Below are 16,682 nucleotides of genomic sequence, written 5' to 3'. Positions count from 1 at the left end.
CAGCCGTGAAGTGGAACTTGCAGTGAGCAGAGATTGCACCACTGCACTCCAGCCTGGGCTACAAAGCGAGACTTCATCTCAAAAAAAAAAAAAAAAAAAAATTCACTCTTCAGGACCTTACACATTTAGAACCAGAAGAGGAAGTAAGTAACAGAAACTGGACTCAAGAATCATTTGGTTTGCCAGCGACTGCAGAACTCTAGGGTTCTATGTTCATTCAGACAAAACATGACAATACCTCATTAACTATAAGAAGGCTTCAAGTGGAAAAATCCTTTAATGCTAAGATGTTCTCATAAGACACAGATGCATTCCTTGAAAGTAAGTAGCACAGATGAAAGCCTCTACAGATGGCTGCTTTAGAGACACCTCCTGTCTCCTGCAGGATCATCACTTACATCACAGTCCTGTTGCCTAGGGGACTTTGCAGAAGTAAATATATACCAGCATTCTATTCCTCTCACCCAAGAAGTTTCTAGAGGAAAAAGAGCTTTGGAGTTTGAATCATATTTCAGATGCAGAGATTCCCCTCTAGAGGACTGCCCGATCTGAAGCAGCAACTAAGGATTTGCTCTGAATAAACTGCCTTTGGACAGACACAGTCCCAGATATAAATGAAGAAGGACAGCAGCCCATGGATCTCCCAATAGCAACTGCAGATTAAGCCAACAGGCAGGCTGCTGATAGGATTTGCTTCCCTTCTTACCTTGGAATGCCCACACAGGTGATGAAGCAGCCTTGTGTCCAACTGGAAGGTTTCCAGTAAGCTCAGAACATCTTCCTATAACCAATAAGTTTATAAATACTCTATGAAATGTACTGATTTCATTTTAGATTCAGTATACCCTTGGAATCAAAAGCTCCAAAGAGGATAAACTCTGCAGGTTCCAGCCTATGCTGATAATCATCTTAATTTGCCTCTCAAATAGGAGGAATAGCAGCTACCGCTTATTCTCAACTCTCCCATTTCTGTCCCTTGTATAAATCTGAGAGTTATAAGACCTGCATTTTAGTTTTACATAGGTTACTATGTCTCAGTTTTCCCATCTGCAACATTAGGATAAAATACCACCTTCCTTTTCTCTTTCAGGGCTATGAGGGACCAACCAAATATGGTGAGTGGTTTGTTCAACTTGCTAAGTATGTATAGGAAATAATCTGATTCTATCCTTACTTCATCACTCTAGCCCTGGGTGCCATTGGCTAAAAAACTGTCAAGAATGTTCATTACCACAGCAAAGGGTTTTATGACACAAAGGAACTGTTTTTTTTTTAATCATTTCTGAGTATACCTACAGAAGCATAAAGGAATAAGCAAATGACACACTGATACATGAGGACCTGAGAGTGCAGTAGCACAATAAAATCAAGCTAAAAGGAAAACCACTGTCGGATCTGGAGAAGAAGTAGAAAGGTGGGTCTGATCCAGAGTGGGTCTGAGGAGTTCAGCCTACTTTGGAATATTCAGTCCTATTTGGGGATCTCTGGCTATAACTGAAGTGGATCAGAGGAACCCACGTAGAATACTCCAGCCTCACCCAGGAGTCACCATGGACATAACTTCTGAGCAACTCTTCAGTGCATATCTTTGTTCTCTGCTCTTAGCTCTTACCCGGTGTTTTCTAAAACTGAAGTCTAGGAGCGGCATACATTGCTTCAGAAATGCTTCCACAAAGAGACGTCCGTACTGAAGAAGAGAGACACACTGTTATCTCTAGCTGAGGTATCTCACTGAAAGGCCCCTTTCTGAGGCAGAATAGCCTCATTCTGCCCAAGGGTTTTATTTTCTTATTTATATATATAAAAAACAAATTGGGAATGGTCCAAAAGGTTTATTTGGAGAATGTAACTTAACACAAAAATCAAATAGGCCTGTTAACTAAGCCCCAGAATTAGGCAGACTTACCTACCACAGATACAGTGGATGGAAAGGGAACTTGCTCAGCTTAGGAGTGAGAGCATAGAGGAGTAGAGGGGAGCTGTATCTGAGGATAACTTACTCCCAAGAGGGAAAAACTGGGTAAAGCTGAGGAAGCATATGACCAATTTCTAAACTTCCCAATCAGATAAATCACTCCTCTTTCCAACTCGTCCAGCTCCCACACTGCGCAAGGGTGGAGTAAAAAGGGAGAGAGTGACCAGCAGATAACAAGAATGGGGCACCATCCACTTGGAAGGAAACTTCAGGAGTGGGGAAGTAGCATTCTCCCCATAACATTCCGACTGGACTTCCCATCAAATCTAGGGCTAATACAGGCTATTCCCATGAAAGAGAAGTTTGGCAATTCTCAGGATATCAGATCCCACATTTGTAAGGCCACCACATAGACTTTAAAGAAGAATCATCTACTCCTTCCTCCCTTTTGCCTGGTAAGGAATGGCAGGGAAGGTAACTACTGCTCCTAAACTCAACTGCCCTGAAGCCATTCCTCCTAGTACTAAGATTCTTACCGAAAGTTTTCAAATTCATAGGAAAACTGGCTTCTCCAATCATCCAACTAGGGTGGGAAAATGTATCCATTGCCTTCCCTAAACTGGCACAGATTCTGGAAACTCTGGCTTGTGGGCAAGAAACTGAGCAATTTATCTTAGCTGAGGTCCTCTCTAGAGTGATCCACAGGAAGAATATGAAACAGGGCCCAGTAAATCTCTCACCTTCAAACATACATGCAGAACAGGATGACTGTCAAATACCTGGAGAGGTGAAAGACAAGAAACCAAGGCTGAGATCTGCTCCTTTGAGCACTCCAGCCTCTTTCCCACTGCGCAAAACACAGCTTTGGGTTCTGTAGAGAATACTAAAATGGAGGAATGTCAGCATTTAAATTAATATTACAAAGCAGCATAAAGTAATTATCACAACTGGAGTTCAAGAAAAGGAAGAGAAAAGCAAAGAGAAATAAACTGATTCCAACTGGAAGTGTTCAGAAGATGGCATTATTAGAGGTCCAAAACCTTGATCTGAAGACTTAAGAAAGACTGGATGAGGCTGGGCATGCTGGCTCATGCCTGATATCCCAGCATTTTGGGAAGCGGAGGCTGGTGTATCACTTGAGCCCAGGAGTTCGAGGCCAGCCTGGGTAACACAATGAGACCCTGTTTCTATAAAAAATAGAAAAATTAGCTGGGCATGGTGGCATGTGCCTGTAGTCCCAGCTACTCCAGAGGCTTAAGTGGGAAGATTCTTGAGTCTAGGAGATTGAGGCTGCAGTGAGCTGTGATCACCCTACTGCATTCCAGCCTGGACAACAGAGTGAGATCCTGCCTCAAAACAAAAACAAAAACAAAAAGACATGAAAGAGATGGAAAGGAGAGGCAAGGACATTCTAGGCTAGGGGAACAAGCTGAGCAAAACCACAATGGAGTCGGTGAGAGTACAGTGTGTTTAAAGGAGAACGAGGGCTTTCAGGGTTAGAAGAGGGAATGTGTGCTCAGATCACAGAGGACCCAAGGCAAGGTGAAAAAGTGAAGAAATTACAGATGGAAGGAGTCATTAAATAGTATTGTGGCATAAGTAGAAGGAAGAAAGGAAGAGGCAAAAAAAAAAATGCCTAGTGAGAAAAAGGGTTATCCAGGACGGGTACGGGGACAAAGGAAGAAGACAATTCAGGGAGAGCAGGCCCCAAGGAAGAGTGGGAAAAGGAGCAACGACAGTCCATTTTGGAAGCCAGGACACTTGGTTTCTGCAGTTATTTGGTGAGATGGGTCAAGGAGCCTCCATACTCACCTTTATCAAGTTGATGAGGATACTGAAGTCTCGAACAGCCATGTTCCAGTAGAGGAGCTTCTCTTCATGAATCTGGGGCAGCCAAATATATGGGCACCTCTGAGTCATAGCCAGATACTTCCCTTAGTATATTCCCACTAAGATATAGTTCTTGAATTACTAGCTATACAGATATTTAAGCCAATTATCTTTCCCAAGAGATGTAGCAACCAGTGCATCCACAAGATGGTTCTGAGGCCTGTGCATGTTGTGGTAACATTAGAACACCTCATAGAGACAGACATCCTAAGAAGTTTCCTCTTCAGCAATTCCCAAGTAAGTAAAAGCCTTTGCAACATGTACTGGCCATCAGACCAAGTGTGGTGGTTCATGCCTATAATCCCAGCACTTTGGGAGGCTGAGGCTAGAAGATTGCTTGAGCCTAAGAGTTCAAGACCAGCCTGAGCAACATGACAAAACCCTGCCTCTACTAAAAATAGAAAAATTAGCCGGGCATGGTGGCGTGCACCTGTGGTCCCAGCTATTCAGGAGGCTGAGGTGGGAGGATCATCTGAGCCCAGAAGGCAAAGGTTGCAGTGAGCCAAGTTTGCATCACTGTTCTCCAACCTGGATGTCAGACTTAGACCCTGTCTCAAAAAGAAAAAGAAAAAACATATATTGGCTGTAGCTTCTCTGCTTCCCTATGCTAGCCCTTTACTTGTGTAGCTCTGTTCTGGTTAGCAGGCTGCCAAGATCCACAGTATCTCAAACAGACTGGCTTACCTCATGTCAGTTAACAGGAGGCAAACTGGGCAGTAGCCAAGGAAAACAGAGCCCATTCCTTATCTCTAACTAGAGGGAAAGGAAATTAAACTAGGAACTCTTTGAAAAAAATCCTGAATCTCAGAAACTCAAAACAAAACAAAACAAAAAACAGCTTAGGAGAAAACTTGGACCCAAGAAATAGAATCAGCAACTTCTACCGGGCGCACTGGCACATGTCTGTAATCCCAGCACTTTGGGAGGCCGCGGCGGGTGTATCATGAGGTTAGGAGTTCGAGACCAGCCTGGCCAACATGGTGAAACCCTGTCTCTACTAAAAAATACAAAAATTAGCCGGGTGTGGTGGCACATGCCTGTAATCCCAGCTACTCAGGAGTCTGAGGCCGAAGAATTGCCTGAACCCAGGAGGCGAGGTTGCAGTGAGCTGAGATCATGCCACTGCACTCCAGTCTGGGCAACAGAGCAAGCAAGACTCTGTCTCAGGGAAAGGAAAAAAAAAAAGAATCAGCAACTTCCAAGTAATCCAAAGTCCACTTCTTGAAGTGACTATATCTTACTCACCTGCTGCGAGTCTGCTGCTGTGCCAGGCTCAATTTTTTTCACTGTCTTCTCTAGTTCAGCCATCATGACACGGAAGAAAACAACAAAAGTGTGCCTAGAAGACGAGAAAAGCATGCATGCCTACGCCATGATGCACTGCTTAGAACTACTTGGGAAGAATCAGGAACCAAAAGTATCTTCCTTCCCTACCTCTCTAAATGTCCTTCACTAGGGTCCTTAGGAAGAGGATGGGGGAGTGGAAAGGACTCAGTAATAGGGACTCAGTAATAGGTCCAAGAAGATTGCCTGTCAAACAATGGGATTAACTTTATGAAAGGATGTGGTATGGTAGTATGGAAAAAGCAGTGAAGTAACAGTGAGAAGATCTGAGTTTGAGTCCTGGTTCTATGTTTATTTTATTGCACGTGTAAGCTTGAGAATTTCCCTAGCTCTCATTTTCCTCAACAGTAAAATAGGGGCAATGATACCAAAGACCTCACAGAATTATCAAAAGGATCAAACAAGATAAAGTAAAAGTGCTTTATAAACTGAAAAGACTACAAATGTTAAGATAACTATTGATATTCTGAGACACAAACCCATTAAGTGAGACATACATGTGAGCACCCTGTTCTCAAGATGGCTAAAATATCTCAGCTGGGCACAATGGCTCACGCCTGTAATCCCAGCACTTCGGGAGGCCGAGGCAGGCAGATCACCTGAGGTCGGGTTCAAGACTAGACTGGCCAACATGGTGAAACCCAATCTCCACTAAAAATACAAAAATTAGCCGGGTGTGGTGGTGGGTGACTGTAATCCCAGTTACTTGGAAGGCTGGGGTAGGAGAATCGCTTGAATCCAGGAGGCAGAGGTTGCAGTGAACTGAGATTGCGCCACTGCACTCCAGCCTGGGTGGCAAGTTTTCTCAAAAACAAAACAATACAAAACAAAAACCACCAGGGTCCTCTCAAATGTATTAGCTGAGAGCCCTTAAAAGGAATCCATAGCAAACTCTCTTTATTGAATGAATGAATATATCCACTGTCTATATCAGAATTAGATGAGGAGGAGCAAAGCAGTTGTGTGGAAGCTACATACATTGGACAGTGTGATGATGATTCTTTTTTTTTGAGATGGAGTTTCGCTCTTGGTGCTCAGGCTGGAGTGCAGTGGCGCAATCCCGGCTCACTGTAACCTCTGCCTCCCAGGTTCAAGCGATTCTCCTGCCTCAGCCTCTTAAGTAGCTGGGATTACACGCCCAGCTAATTTTTGTATTTTTAGTAGGGACGGAGTTTCACTGTGTTGGCCAGGTGGGTCTCAAACTCCTGACCTCAAGGTAATCTGCCTGCCTCAGCCTCCCAAAGTGCTGGGATTACAGGGGTGAGCCACCGCGCCCAGCCTGATGATGATTCTATCTTAAGGGAAAAACTGGAGGAAAGAACTCCCTTACCTGGTCAGTGTAGGGAATGTGGAGGAAGACACATCTTTAGGAGAGTTGATCAGTTCTGGGACACCAACACCAGCAATCTCCTCTATGGCCTTCAGAATGCTATCTGTGTGCTCCAGGTAGATACTGCATTGAGAGTCAAATATTTGACCCACTGATTAACAAAGTAGAATACACTGCAGATTCCTCAAATTCCTCTATGATCTGAATTAACAATAAGCAGTTAGCTGACAGCATAAAACAGAACCAGAGGATCTTAAGATCCACATGTTCCAAATTGTGTTCATTTTTAACCTACTTCATTGTTTTCAAATTCCCACTAAAAAGGTCATTTGTCCAGTCTCTGACAAAAAACAGTAGCAAAGTAGAAAATGGCTATTTGGCTCACTGGAAGAAACCAAACATCTCACCAGAGCAAAGCATGGAGCTGGTCATTAGAGATGCTGCTCTTCTCTTTATCCCCACTTGGCCACACCCGACAGAGGAATTGTCTGGCAAGGGAAGCTGTTAGAAAAGAAGACAAAGGAATCTTACATATGGGAACTTGACCTCATTCTTGCTTTTCAGGCTTTTGAGGATATTGATCAAAAGGATTATTAGTTTACATTTACTAAGACGGTCCTGGTCTAACAGGCAACTTACAAAAAGCTGTCATGTTCCTGAACCACTGGCCCTTTTGCCAGACATAAACTCATTTGTCTAAGGCTCAACACGTCCCACCCCAACCCCATCCTGAAATACACAAACATGCAAACATGAACATAAATACAGACACACAGAGAAAAGGAATGCTGCTGGGCAGTGGGAAGGCCAATCTTGTTCCTCCTGAGCTGGCCAATAGCAGTGGTCACCTCCAAGATTCAGACCAAACCTTCCCCTTTTAATCAATAGGGAAAAATAAAGGTTTGTTTTGCATTTTTATCTTACTTTCTGATGTGCTGCAAACTAGGATGAGCCGCATTCTAAGAGCTATAACAAAAGACAGTTAAAGAAAGAAGCCAGGGCTGGGCACAGTGGCTCACGCCTGTAATCCCAGCACTTTGGGAGGCCGAGGCAGGCGGATCACGAGGTCAGGAGTTTGAGACCAGCCCGACCAACATGGTGAAACCCCGTCTCTACTAAAAATACAAAAATTGGCCAGGCATGGTGGTGCATGCCTGTAATCCCAGCTACCCGAAAGGCTGAGGCAGGAGAATTGCTTGAACCTCAGAGGTGGAGGGTTGCAGTGAGCCAAGATCGCACCATTGTACTCTAGCCTAGGCGACAGAGCGAGACTCCGTCTCAAAAAAAAAAAAAAAAGAAAAGAAAAGAAAAGAAAAAGGCCAGGGAAGAGGCTAGTATTTCTTTTACACTTGACCCTGACTTCTCCTTTATCTCCTACTTTATTAACCTCATGGTTTGTGTAGTTTTGTCAAATGTCTCAGATAATTTTTTTTTTTTTTTGAAAAGGAAGAACATGATTAAACTTAAGCCAAAGAGAAAACTAAGCAATTTTAGCAGAAATCAGTCAGGTTGTTCTGGGAAAATGACCTTCTTGGTATACCAAGAGGGCCTGTCTGAGGTTATGTCGGGATTTACATGTAAAAATGTCCTGGGAAGCCCCAAGTTTACAAGTGTGAGATATTAGTCCTATTCATTACAAAAAAAAAAAAAAAAGGATCTGGGGCCCATCACCAATTTTTTCTTTGTTCTGAGTAGAAGCTGTCGATTTCTCCAAAATAACCATCAAAAGTCTGATGAGATAAAGAGCACACTGGAAACTGGGAATGCTTTGATGGAAATTCTGCAAGTAATGGAAGCTCTGGCTGTAAGAAGACAAGAAAAACAAACAAATGCAATAATATCCTATGTATTACAGATATATTTAAATCCACATGACGTGCCCAAGTCCCTTTAAGTGTTTGATGGCCTAATCAGAATCCTCCTTATTTTCAGGTGCTTTAGTAGCAACCCTCTTCAAGCATCTCGGTAGAAAACCATACCTTTGTATGGAAAAAGCCAGAGCAGAAGACAGCCCCATGGATGGAATGTTGGCCTTGAAGGGGTCATGTATGCTGAGAAACCCAAGCACCACGCTAATATGCACAACCCTAGATAAATTATCTGCTCTTTAAAGCCTTAGGCAATACACTGAAAATAATTTTTAAAATCTGGGTTCACAGGCCGGCCATGGTGGCTCATGCCTGTAATCCTAGCACTTTGGTAGGCTGAGACAGGCAGATCACCTGAGCTCAGGAATTAGAGACCAGCCTGGCCACATGGCGAAAATATCTCTACAAAAATACAAAAATTAGCAGGGTGTGGCAGCATGCACATGTAATCCCAGCTACTTGGAAGGCTGAGGCAGGACAATCACTTGAGCCCGGAAGGCGGAGGTTGCAGTGAGCCGAGATCACTCCAGCCTGGGTGACAAAGTGAGACTCTGTCTCTCAAAAAAAAAAAATAAATAAAAGAAGAAATAAGGTCCTGACCTATAGACAGGGATGATAAGCACTGACTGCTGACCCAGTGATAGTCTAGGTTATCAAGGGAAGTCAGAGAAAGACCAAGTCAAATCTGACTGAAGGGGGAGGGGGCTGAAAAGCCATGCCCCTGAGATCATCTCACCTCCCTTGTCCACTGCCTACCCCTCAGTCATGTAAGGTCTTCCTACAAGACAAGGGGAAAGAAGCAGGTTATCAGTGATAACTAGCTGCTGCCTAATTACCCAACCCTGCTGGGAGACAGTAGGTCCCTGGATAATCAAGAGTTGATTACAGATGGTCAATGTTTTCATCATTATTACTTGAAAAGGCTGTGTTTATGGGCTGATACATTCATGAAGATTTAGCATGATTATTCAAGGCTTCTAATACTTCAGGATTTATCAGAATATATAGATGAGAACGCTCATATATGAGGAGAGTAGCTGAAAATAATTTCCTTTACAACTACTGAAAGACACCCAGGTATTTTCAAGAAAGTTACCAATCCTGTTCCTAGGAGTTTCTTGGGACAACAATCTTGGCTATGTAGTCTGACTCACCTGAGCAGTTCCTCCAACGGCTGGCTGTGTTCTCCCTGTTTCAGTCGGCTACTAAGGACATGGAGGGCTGAATACAGTAAATTCTGATTTTCAGGTTGAGAAAATCCACTCCTAAGGAAGTCAAGGTAAGAGGGGTTAGCTTAGTTTCTGGAAAACTACTTGGATAATATTTAAGGATCCTGGCCTCCAGTCTATACCATCAATAGTTTAACAGTTTGAAAAAAGAATTGAGAGGTCAGGCGTGGTGGCTCATGCCTGTAATTCCAGCACTTTGGGAGGCCAAGGCGGGCGAATCACGAGGTCAACAGATGGAGACCATCTTGGCCAACATGGTGAAACCCCGTCTCTACTGAAAATACAAAAATTAGCTGGGCGTGGTGGTGGGTGCCCGTAGTCCCAGCTACTCAGGAGGCTAAGGCAGGAGAATCGCTGGAACCAGGGAGGCAGAGGTTGCAGTGAGCTGAGATTGTGCCACTGCACTCCAGCCTGGTGACAGAGTGAGACTCCATCTCAAAAAAAAAAAAAAAAAAAAAGAATTGAAATGGAAAGTACTGAAGTACCAAATTCAATCACAGCTCTAAGTATCAGGGTAGAAATTGAAATACATCCAAAGTAATCTTTCCTGAAGTCTTCACAGGCTTCTTTTCTTCTTTCTTGTCACAGGTGTGAGCCACCACGCCTGGCCCATAGGTTTATTTTCAAGGGCAAAAAGCTCTCCTTCATTCCCTACATTTTAGAGATAGGTAGTCTTCTTAAAAAATATAGGAATAATTTTGTCCAACTGCTAAATCAATGTCCAGCCCATAGTGGTACTTACCCATTCTCCTACATTAACCAGTCAAGTCTTGACATTTCTATCTTTGGATTACCTTTCATATTGTCCCTTCCTTTCCAAGCCCAGACCATCATTTTGGCCAGGCCCCTACCAATACATGTGTAGATCATAGTGACACATGTATTTTTGAGTGTTCTTTTTGCATCCCTTTTCAATCTGTCCTGCACGCTGCTGCCAAAAGGGTTTTCCTAAACCACTGCTTTCATTGCATCATGGCTATGATCATAAAACTCCAAAATGGCTTCCCTGGACAACATTTAAATTATTCTGCCTGACTTTTGACGCCCAGCACAATCTGACTTCCTAGATCTTCTCCTCTAGAAGCATTTTCCCGACCACCAGTGATAGTAATTCTTCTTTTCAACAAATGTATTCTGAGGGCCTATTAGGTGTCAGGTTTTATGTTTACCATAGCTTCAATGAGATATAATTGATGTACAGCAAACTTCATGTATTTAAAATGTTGAATTTGGGCCAGGTATGGTGGCTCACGCCTCTGATGCCAGCACTTTGGGAGGCTGAGGCAGGTGGATCACTTGAGCTCAGGGGTTCGAGACCAGCCTGGGGGCAACATGGAGAAACCCTGTCTCTACCAAAGAAAAACAAACAAACAAAAAAAAAAGCAAAAATTAGCTGGGCATGGTGGTACGTGCCTGCAGTCCCAACTGCTTGAGAGGCTGAGGTGGGAGGATTTATAAGCCTGGAAGGCAGAGGTTGCAGTGAGCTGCGATTGCGTCACTGCACTCCAGCCTGGGCAACAGAGCAAGACCCTGTCTCAGGGGAAAAAAAAAAAAAGCCGGGTGTGGTGGCTCACACCTGTAATCCCAGCACTTTGGGAGGGTACATCATGAGGTCAGGAGTTCAAGATCAGCCTGGCCAAGATGGTGAAACCCCGTCTCTACTAAAAATACAAAAATTAGCCGGGCACGGTGGCAGTCGCCTGTATTCTCAGCTATTCAGGAGGCTGAGGCAGGAGAATCACTTGAACCTGGGTGGCAGAGGTTACAGTGAGCCGAGATTGCGCCACTGCACTCTAGCCTGGGCGACAGAGTAAGACTCCGTCACACACATACACACACACACACACACGCACGCACGCACACAAGCATGGGAAACAAGTTCAGAATATACTATGTAAAACCACAGGCTAAATTGCTAAAAATATTCCTGTATCAGACCCTGGTGGATATATGCTTTCATTTCCCTTGGTTAAATACCTAAAGATGGAATGGCTGAGTCACATGGTAGGTACACGTCTAGCTTTTTAAGAAACTACCAAACTATTTCTCAATATGGATGTACTATTGTAAAGTCTCCCTAGAAGCATGTGAGAGCTCGTTGCTCCACATTCTCACCAACACTTGGCATGCTAAGTCTTTTTAATGTAGCTATGCTAATGTGTTGTGCTATCTCATCGTGCTTTTAATTTGCATTTCCTTAAGAAGTAATAAATAAACATCTTTTCATGTATTTATTCTAATTATTGTTTTTATAATTTTTAGAGATGGTTTATTTTCTGTGTTAACTTCGCTGGGCCATTGTGCCCAGATATTTTTTTTTTTTTTTTTTTTGAGACAAGGTCTGGTTCTGTTGCCCAGATTGGAGTGCGGTGTTGCAATCTTGGCTCACTACAACCTCTGCCTCACAGGCTCAAGCCATCCTGTCACCTCAGCCTCCTGAGTAGCTGGGACTACAGATGCATGCCACCATGCCCAGATAATTTTTGTATTTTTTGTAGAGATAGGGTTTTGCCGTGCTGCCCAGGCTGGTCTCGAACTCCTAAGCTCAAGTTATCCACCCACTTTGGCCTCCCAAAGTGTTGGGATTACAGGCATAAACCACAATGTCAGGCCCCTTTCACACGTGCCATCCATAAGTCTCCTCGATAAATTGTTCAAATTTTTTGTCAGGCACTGCTTTTAAGTACTGAGGATATTAAAATGACAGACATCTGCCTTTATGGAGCTCAGAGTCTAGCAGGAAAGACTGCTGAACAAGTAATTATAATAAAATGAAATTAAGTTTTATCACGAACGGATACCAGAGTGTTAGAAGAGAACTGGGGGTTAGAGAGGCAGGATGGATGCTTAAGTCCAGATCTCAAGAGATGTGATGAGTCAGAAAAAGTTGGGGATCAAGAAGAGTGGGGGTCCTGGCAGGAGAATGAACATGTGCAAAGCCTCCCACATAAAAGCTATATGGGGTGCTGAAATTAACTCAGTGAGGCTAGAGGCAGAGTATAATATAATAAATGGAATAGCAGGAGTCAGAAAAAGACCTAGAGGCTAGGTAAGAGAGTTTTAACTCAAGAAAAATCTAAGAGCAATCAGAAATCCAAATTGGGATAGGATCAAATTGGGTTTATGTTAGGAAGATCACTCTTACTGCCATGTGAAGAATGGACTGAGAGAGGCCAAGTGTGAACCTAGCCCAGTCCAGGTTGAGAGATAATGGGAGTTTGGAAGCAGTGGAGAAACAGGGACAGATGGCTATCTGGATGTTATTTATAACAGAAAATAAAATCAACAGGATTTGGCAATCAGATGTGGGAAAAAGACGGTGGAGAGCAGAGGGAGGGACAAAGAATAACTCCTGGTTTCTGGTTCAGGCAATTGGTGGTACCATGTACTAAGCCAGACAAAGCTGAAGGAGCGTGCTAGGGATGACACATTCCATTTTGGATGTGGAGTCTGAGGTGTCAATGACACATCTAAGGAGGTGTTGAGTAGGCAGTTGGATATAAATGCCTATAGCTCAGAAAATAAATTTTGGCTAAATTTAAGCTTGGGTAGGATTGACCAGAAATCTTGTATAATGAGAACAGAGAGCCCAAGGTCTGTCCCTGATGAACAAAAGTATTTAAGGGGCACACCTCCCTTAGTTCTACTTTTGTCCATGTTGTACCTTCCACCTCCTTCCTTTATCTCTCTAAAGGCCATGTACCCTTCTGGGGTTCCCTCGAGTCCCACTGTTTCCATGAAGGTATCATGGAATAGTCCAGCTCACACTGTGTTCAGCCCGTCACCAAACAATCTGGAATTAAAGCATGCTAAAGGAAACTGGACTGAGGATCAGATGGCCAGATCTGTTATATGTTAGCTCATCAGCAAGTCACCTAATTTGTTAAATGGTTAACAATAGTGACTCCAAAGGACTCAGAGGGTATCAGATCAAATGAAATAATACAGACAAGAACACTCCCACAAAATTAAAGAACCATATTTACATAAGGTTTTTGAACCTTTTCTTTCTTTTCTACATTTCAGTGCCTTGGTGACTGTTAAGTAAAAGCAAGTATATAATCATTTCTCTCCACACTTCCCACATACTTACCAAGCAAAAAGCCCATGAAAAATCTGCAGCAGCCTTTGATAGCAGGAAGACATTATGTGGTACTCCTGAACTTTCATTCCTGGTCCATCAACTACACCATGATTCTCAGCAGCTAAACACTAAAAATAAAAATGATTTTAGGACAGTTGCTTCAGTAATTGTCCTCATTTTCCTTTTTCTCAGCCAAAAATAAAACCTCATATTTGCTTAGTGGCTTCTAAGTCTAGGCTTCTGACCTGAAAATAGTTGTGAATGTTCTCCAGGTGGTTACACATTGGGGTCATCAGTTGAAAAACACAATGAACAATTTCTTGGGCAGATCTCTGTTGGAGATGTGAGAATCCAATATTCCGGCTTCCTTTGTTCTATAATAAATTCAGAGTTATGAGTGAAGAAATTGCTGGATAGCTTCTCAGAAACTAAGGGTTCGCAATGGAGTCAAGTCAAACCTGTGTCACCAGGTAGGAGCGGATGGGAGAAATGAGTTGTTCACCTAAGACTATATTCTAACAGAGGGATAAAAATCTTGCTCCATTTTCTAATGACTGAGAGATTGGCTTTTGTAGAGGAGGAACAGTGTTTGATTGAGACATATAGCCCTATCATAACTAATCAGATAAAGGTCACATAAAAGTAGAAATCATTTAGGTTGACAAATGTAGAGCAATAGACTCCTTCTTATAACTTTTTTTTTTTTCTTTTTGAGACAAGGTTCTGCTCTGTCACCCAGGCTGGAGTGCAGTGGCACGATCACAGCTCACTGCAGCCTTGAATTCCTGGGTTCAAGTGATCCTCTCACCTCAGCCTCCCAAGTAGCTGAGACCACAGGCACATGCCAACAAACATGGCTAGTTTTTGTAATTTTTGTAGAGATGGGGTTTAACCACATTGCCCAGGCTGGTCTCGAACTCCTGAGCTCAAGCAATCCACCATCTTGGCCTCCCAAAGTGTTAGGGTTAAAGGCGTGAGCCACTGTGCCCTGCCTCCCTCTTATAATTGAAAAACAAACAAATAAAAAATGTAAAAGCCTGAGCAACATGCTGAAACTCTTATTTACAAAAAATACAAAAATTAGCTGAGTGTGGTGGCACATGCCTATAGTCCTAGCTACTCAGCAGGCTGAGGTGGGAGGATTACTTGAATCCAGGAGGTGGAGGTTTCAGTGAGCCAAGACTGTGCCACTACACTCCAGCCTGGGCAATATAGCAAAGCCTTGTCTCAAAAAGTAGAGCCAATAGTGAATACAAAGAAGAATGAATTGCTGGGCACTGTGGCTCTCGCCTGTAATCCCAGCACTTCGGGAGGCTGAGGCAGGCGGATTACGAGGTCAAGATATCGAGACAATCCTGGCCAACATGGTGAAACCCTGTCTTTACTAAAAATAAAAAAATTAGCCGGGCATGGTGGCGTGCGCCTGTAGTCCCAGCTACTTGGGAGGCTGAGGCAGGAGAATCGCTTGAACCTGGGAGGCGGAGGTTGCAGTGAGCCAAGATCAAGTCACTGCACTCCAGCCTGGCAACAGAGGAAGACTCCAACTCAAAAAAAAAAAAAAAAAAAGAAGGAATCAAGAAACTGGATATATTGATGTTTAAAATGCTTATATCCAAGATGTTCTTATTTTGTTATATGCACCATCCAACTGCTTCCCCGGATATTAGGTGCATGTTTGTACACTACATACACATCTGAAGTTCTGGCCGCTCTAGACAGCTTACTACTACATTGAGGCATGGGCCCAGGCTTAGTTTGGGAGGCTGTTGAAACCAAAATTCAAGTGAAGAACAGGATTCAGGAATGTTTAGGGCATTTAGAAATACACTTCGTAGGTCGGGCGTGGTGCTCACGCCTGTAATTCCAGCACTTTGGGAGGCCGAGGTGGGCGGATCATGAGGTCAGGAGTTTGAGATCAGCCTGACGAACATGTTAAAACCCCTTCTCTACTAAAAATACAAAAATTAGCTGGGCATGGTGGTGCGCGCCTCTAGTCCCCAGCTACTCAGGAGGCTGAGGCATGAGAATTGCTTGAACCCAGGAGGCAGAGGCTGCAGTGAGCCGAGATCGTGCCACTGGGCAACGGAGCGAGACTGTCTCAAAAAAAGAAATACATTCCTTATTCCAAGTGCCTTTCTATTTTCTGTTTCAGACTTCCTTTTTTTTTTTTTTTTTTTTTTTTTTTTAAATTTCTGAGACGGAGTCTCATTCTAATGCCCAGGCTAGAGTGCAGTAGCATGATCTTGGCTCACTGCAGCGTCTACCTCCTGGGGTCAAGCAAATCTTCTGCCTCAGTCTCCCAAGTACCTGGGACTACAAGCATGCGCCACCATACCTGGCTAATTATTTTTGTATTTTTAGTAGAGACAGGCTCTTGCCACGTTGGCCAGGCTGGTCTCAAACTCCTGACCTCAGGTGATCCACCTGCCTCGGCCTTCTAATGTGCTGGGATTACAGGTGTGAGCCACTGCACAGGTAGACTTTTTGTTTGTTTGAGACAAAATCTGTCGCCCAGACTGGAGTGCGGTAGTGCAATCTCAGCTCACTGCAACCTCCGCCTCCCCATGCCTCAGCCTGCCAAGTAGCTGGGACTATATAGCTGCACCACCATGCCTGCTAGTTCTTTTTGTATTTTTAGTAGAGATGGGGTTTCACCATGTTGGCCAGGCTGGTCTCGAACTCCTGAACTCAAGTGATCTGCCCTCCTCGGCCTCCCAAAGTGCTGGGATTACAGGCGTGAGCCATCGGGCCCAGCTTTCAGACTTCCTTTTTTTTTTTTTTTTTTTTTTTTTTTTGAGACGGAGTCTCACGCTGTTGCCCAGGCTGGAGTGCAGTGGCGCGATCTCGGCTCACTGCAAGCTCCGCCTCCCGGGTTCCCGCCATTCTCCTGCCTCAGCCTCCTGAGTAGCTGGGACTACAGGCGCCCGCCACCGCGCCCGGCTAATTTTTTGTATTTTTAGTAGAGACGGGGTTTCACTGTGGTCTCGATCTCCTGACCTTGTGATCCGCCCGCCTCGGCCTC

At 43.9% G+C, this 16,682-nt stretch overlaps 1 protein-coding gene and 2 long non-coding RNA genes across 13 annotated transcripts in view; 2 read left to right on the top strand and 1 right to left on the bottom strand.

The window, feature by feature from the left end:
* The window catches only part of LOC105477686 (FA complementation group D2), a 76,868-nt gene that overhangs the window by 5,483 nt on the left and 54,703 nt on the right, over nt 1-16,682 (bottom strand). For 9 of the 11 annotated variants that reach the window (XM_011734320.3, XM_011734321.3, XM_011734317.3 and 6 more), the window contains 11 exons: nt 13,906-14,034; nt 13,670-13,788; nt 9,502-9,612; nt 8,151-8,281; nt 6,887-6,980; nt 6,480-6,602; nt 5,051-5,144; nt 3,728-3,799; nt 2,656-2,694; nt 1,613-1,687; nt 707-781 (listed from right to left, as the gene is read on the bottom strand). In XM_011734320.3, coding sequence (XP_011732622.2) covers nt 707-781; nt 1,613-1,687; nt 2,656-2,694; nt 3,728-3,799; nt 5,051-5,144; nt 6,480-6,602; nt 6,887-6,980; nt 8,151-8,281; nt 9,502-9,612; nt 13,670-13,788; nt 13,906-14,034 — 1,062 coding nt within the window. Of the gene's footprint in view, nt 1-238; nt 782-1,612; nt 1,688-2,655; nt 2,695-3,727; nt 3,800-5,050; nt 5,145-6,479; nt 6,603-6,886; nt 6,981-8,150; nt 8,317-9,415; nt 9,613-13,669; nt 13,789-13,905; nt 14,035-16,682 lie in introns of those variants that run through there. The other 2 variants (XR_984883.3, XR_011620230.1) reach the window with 2 other exon arrangements.
* LOC139362009 (uncharacterized) lies at nt 586-8,354 on the top strand. The gene is made up of 3 exons (XR_011620232.1): nt 586-724; nt 1,091-1,115; nt 8,175-8,354. It is a non-coding gene; the product is annotated as an uncharacterized lncRNA (long non-coding RNA).
* Nucleotides 9,491-13,814, top strand: LOC139362010 (uncharacterized). The gene is made up of 2 exons (XR_011620233.1): nt 9,491-9,626; nt 13,603-13,814. It is a non-coding gene; the product is annotated as an uncharacterized lncRNA (long non-coding RNA).

The sequence above is a fragment of the Macaca nemestrina genome, chromosome 2 (assembly GCF_043159975.1).
Source record: "Macaca nemestrina isolate mMacNem1 chromosome 2, mMacNem.hap1, whole genome shotgun sequence".
NCBI classification, from domain to species: domain Eukaryota; kingdom Metazoa; phylum Chordata; class Mammalia; order Primates; family Cercopithecidae; genus Macaca; species Macaca nemestrina.
This window is presented reverse-complemented; position numbering and strand designations above follow the sequence as displayed.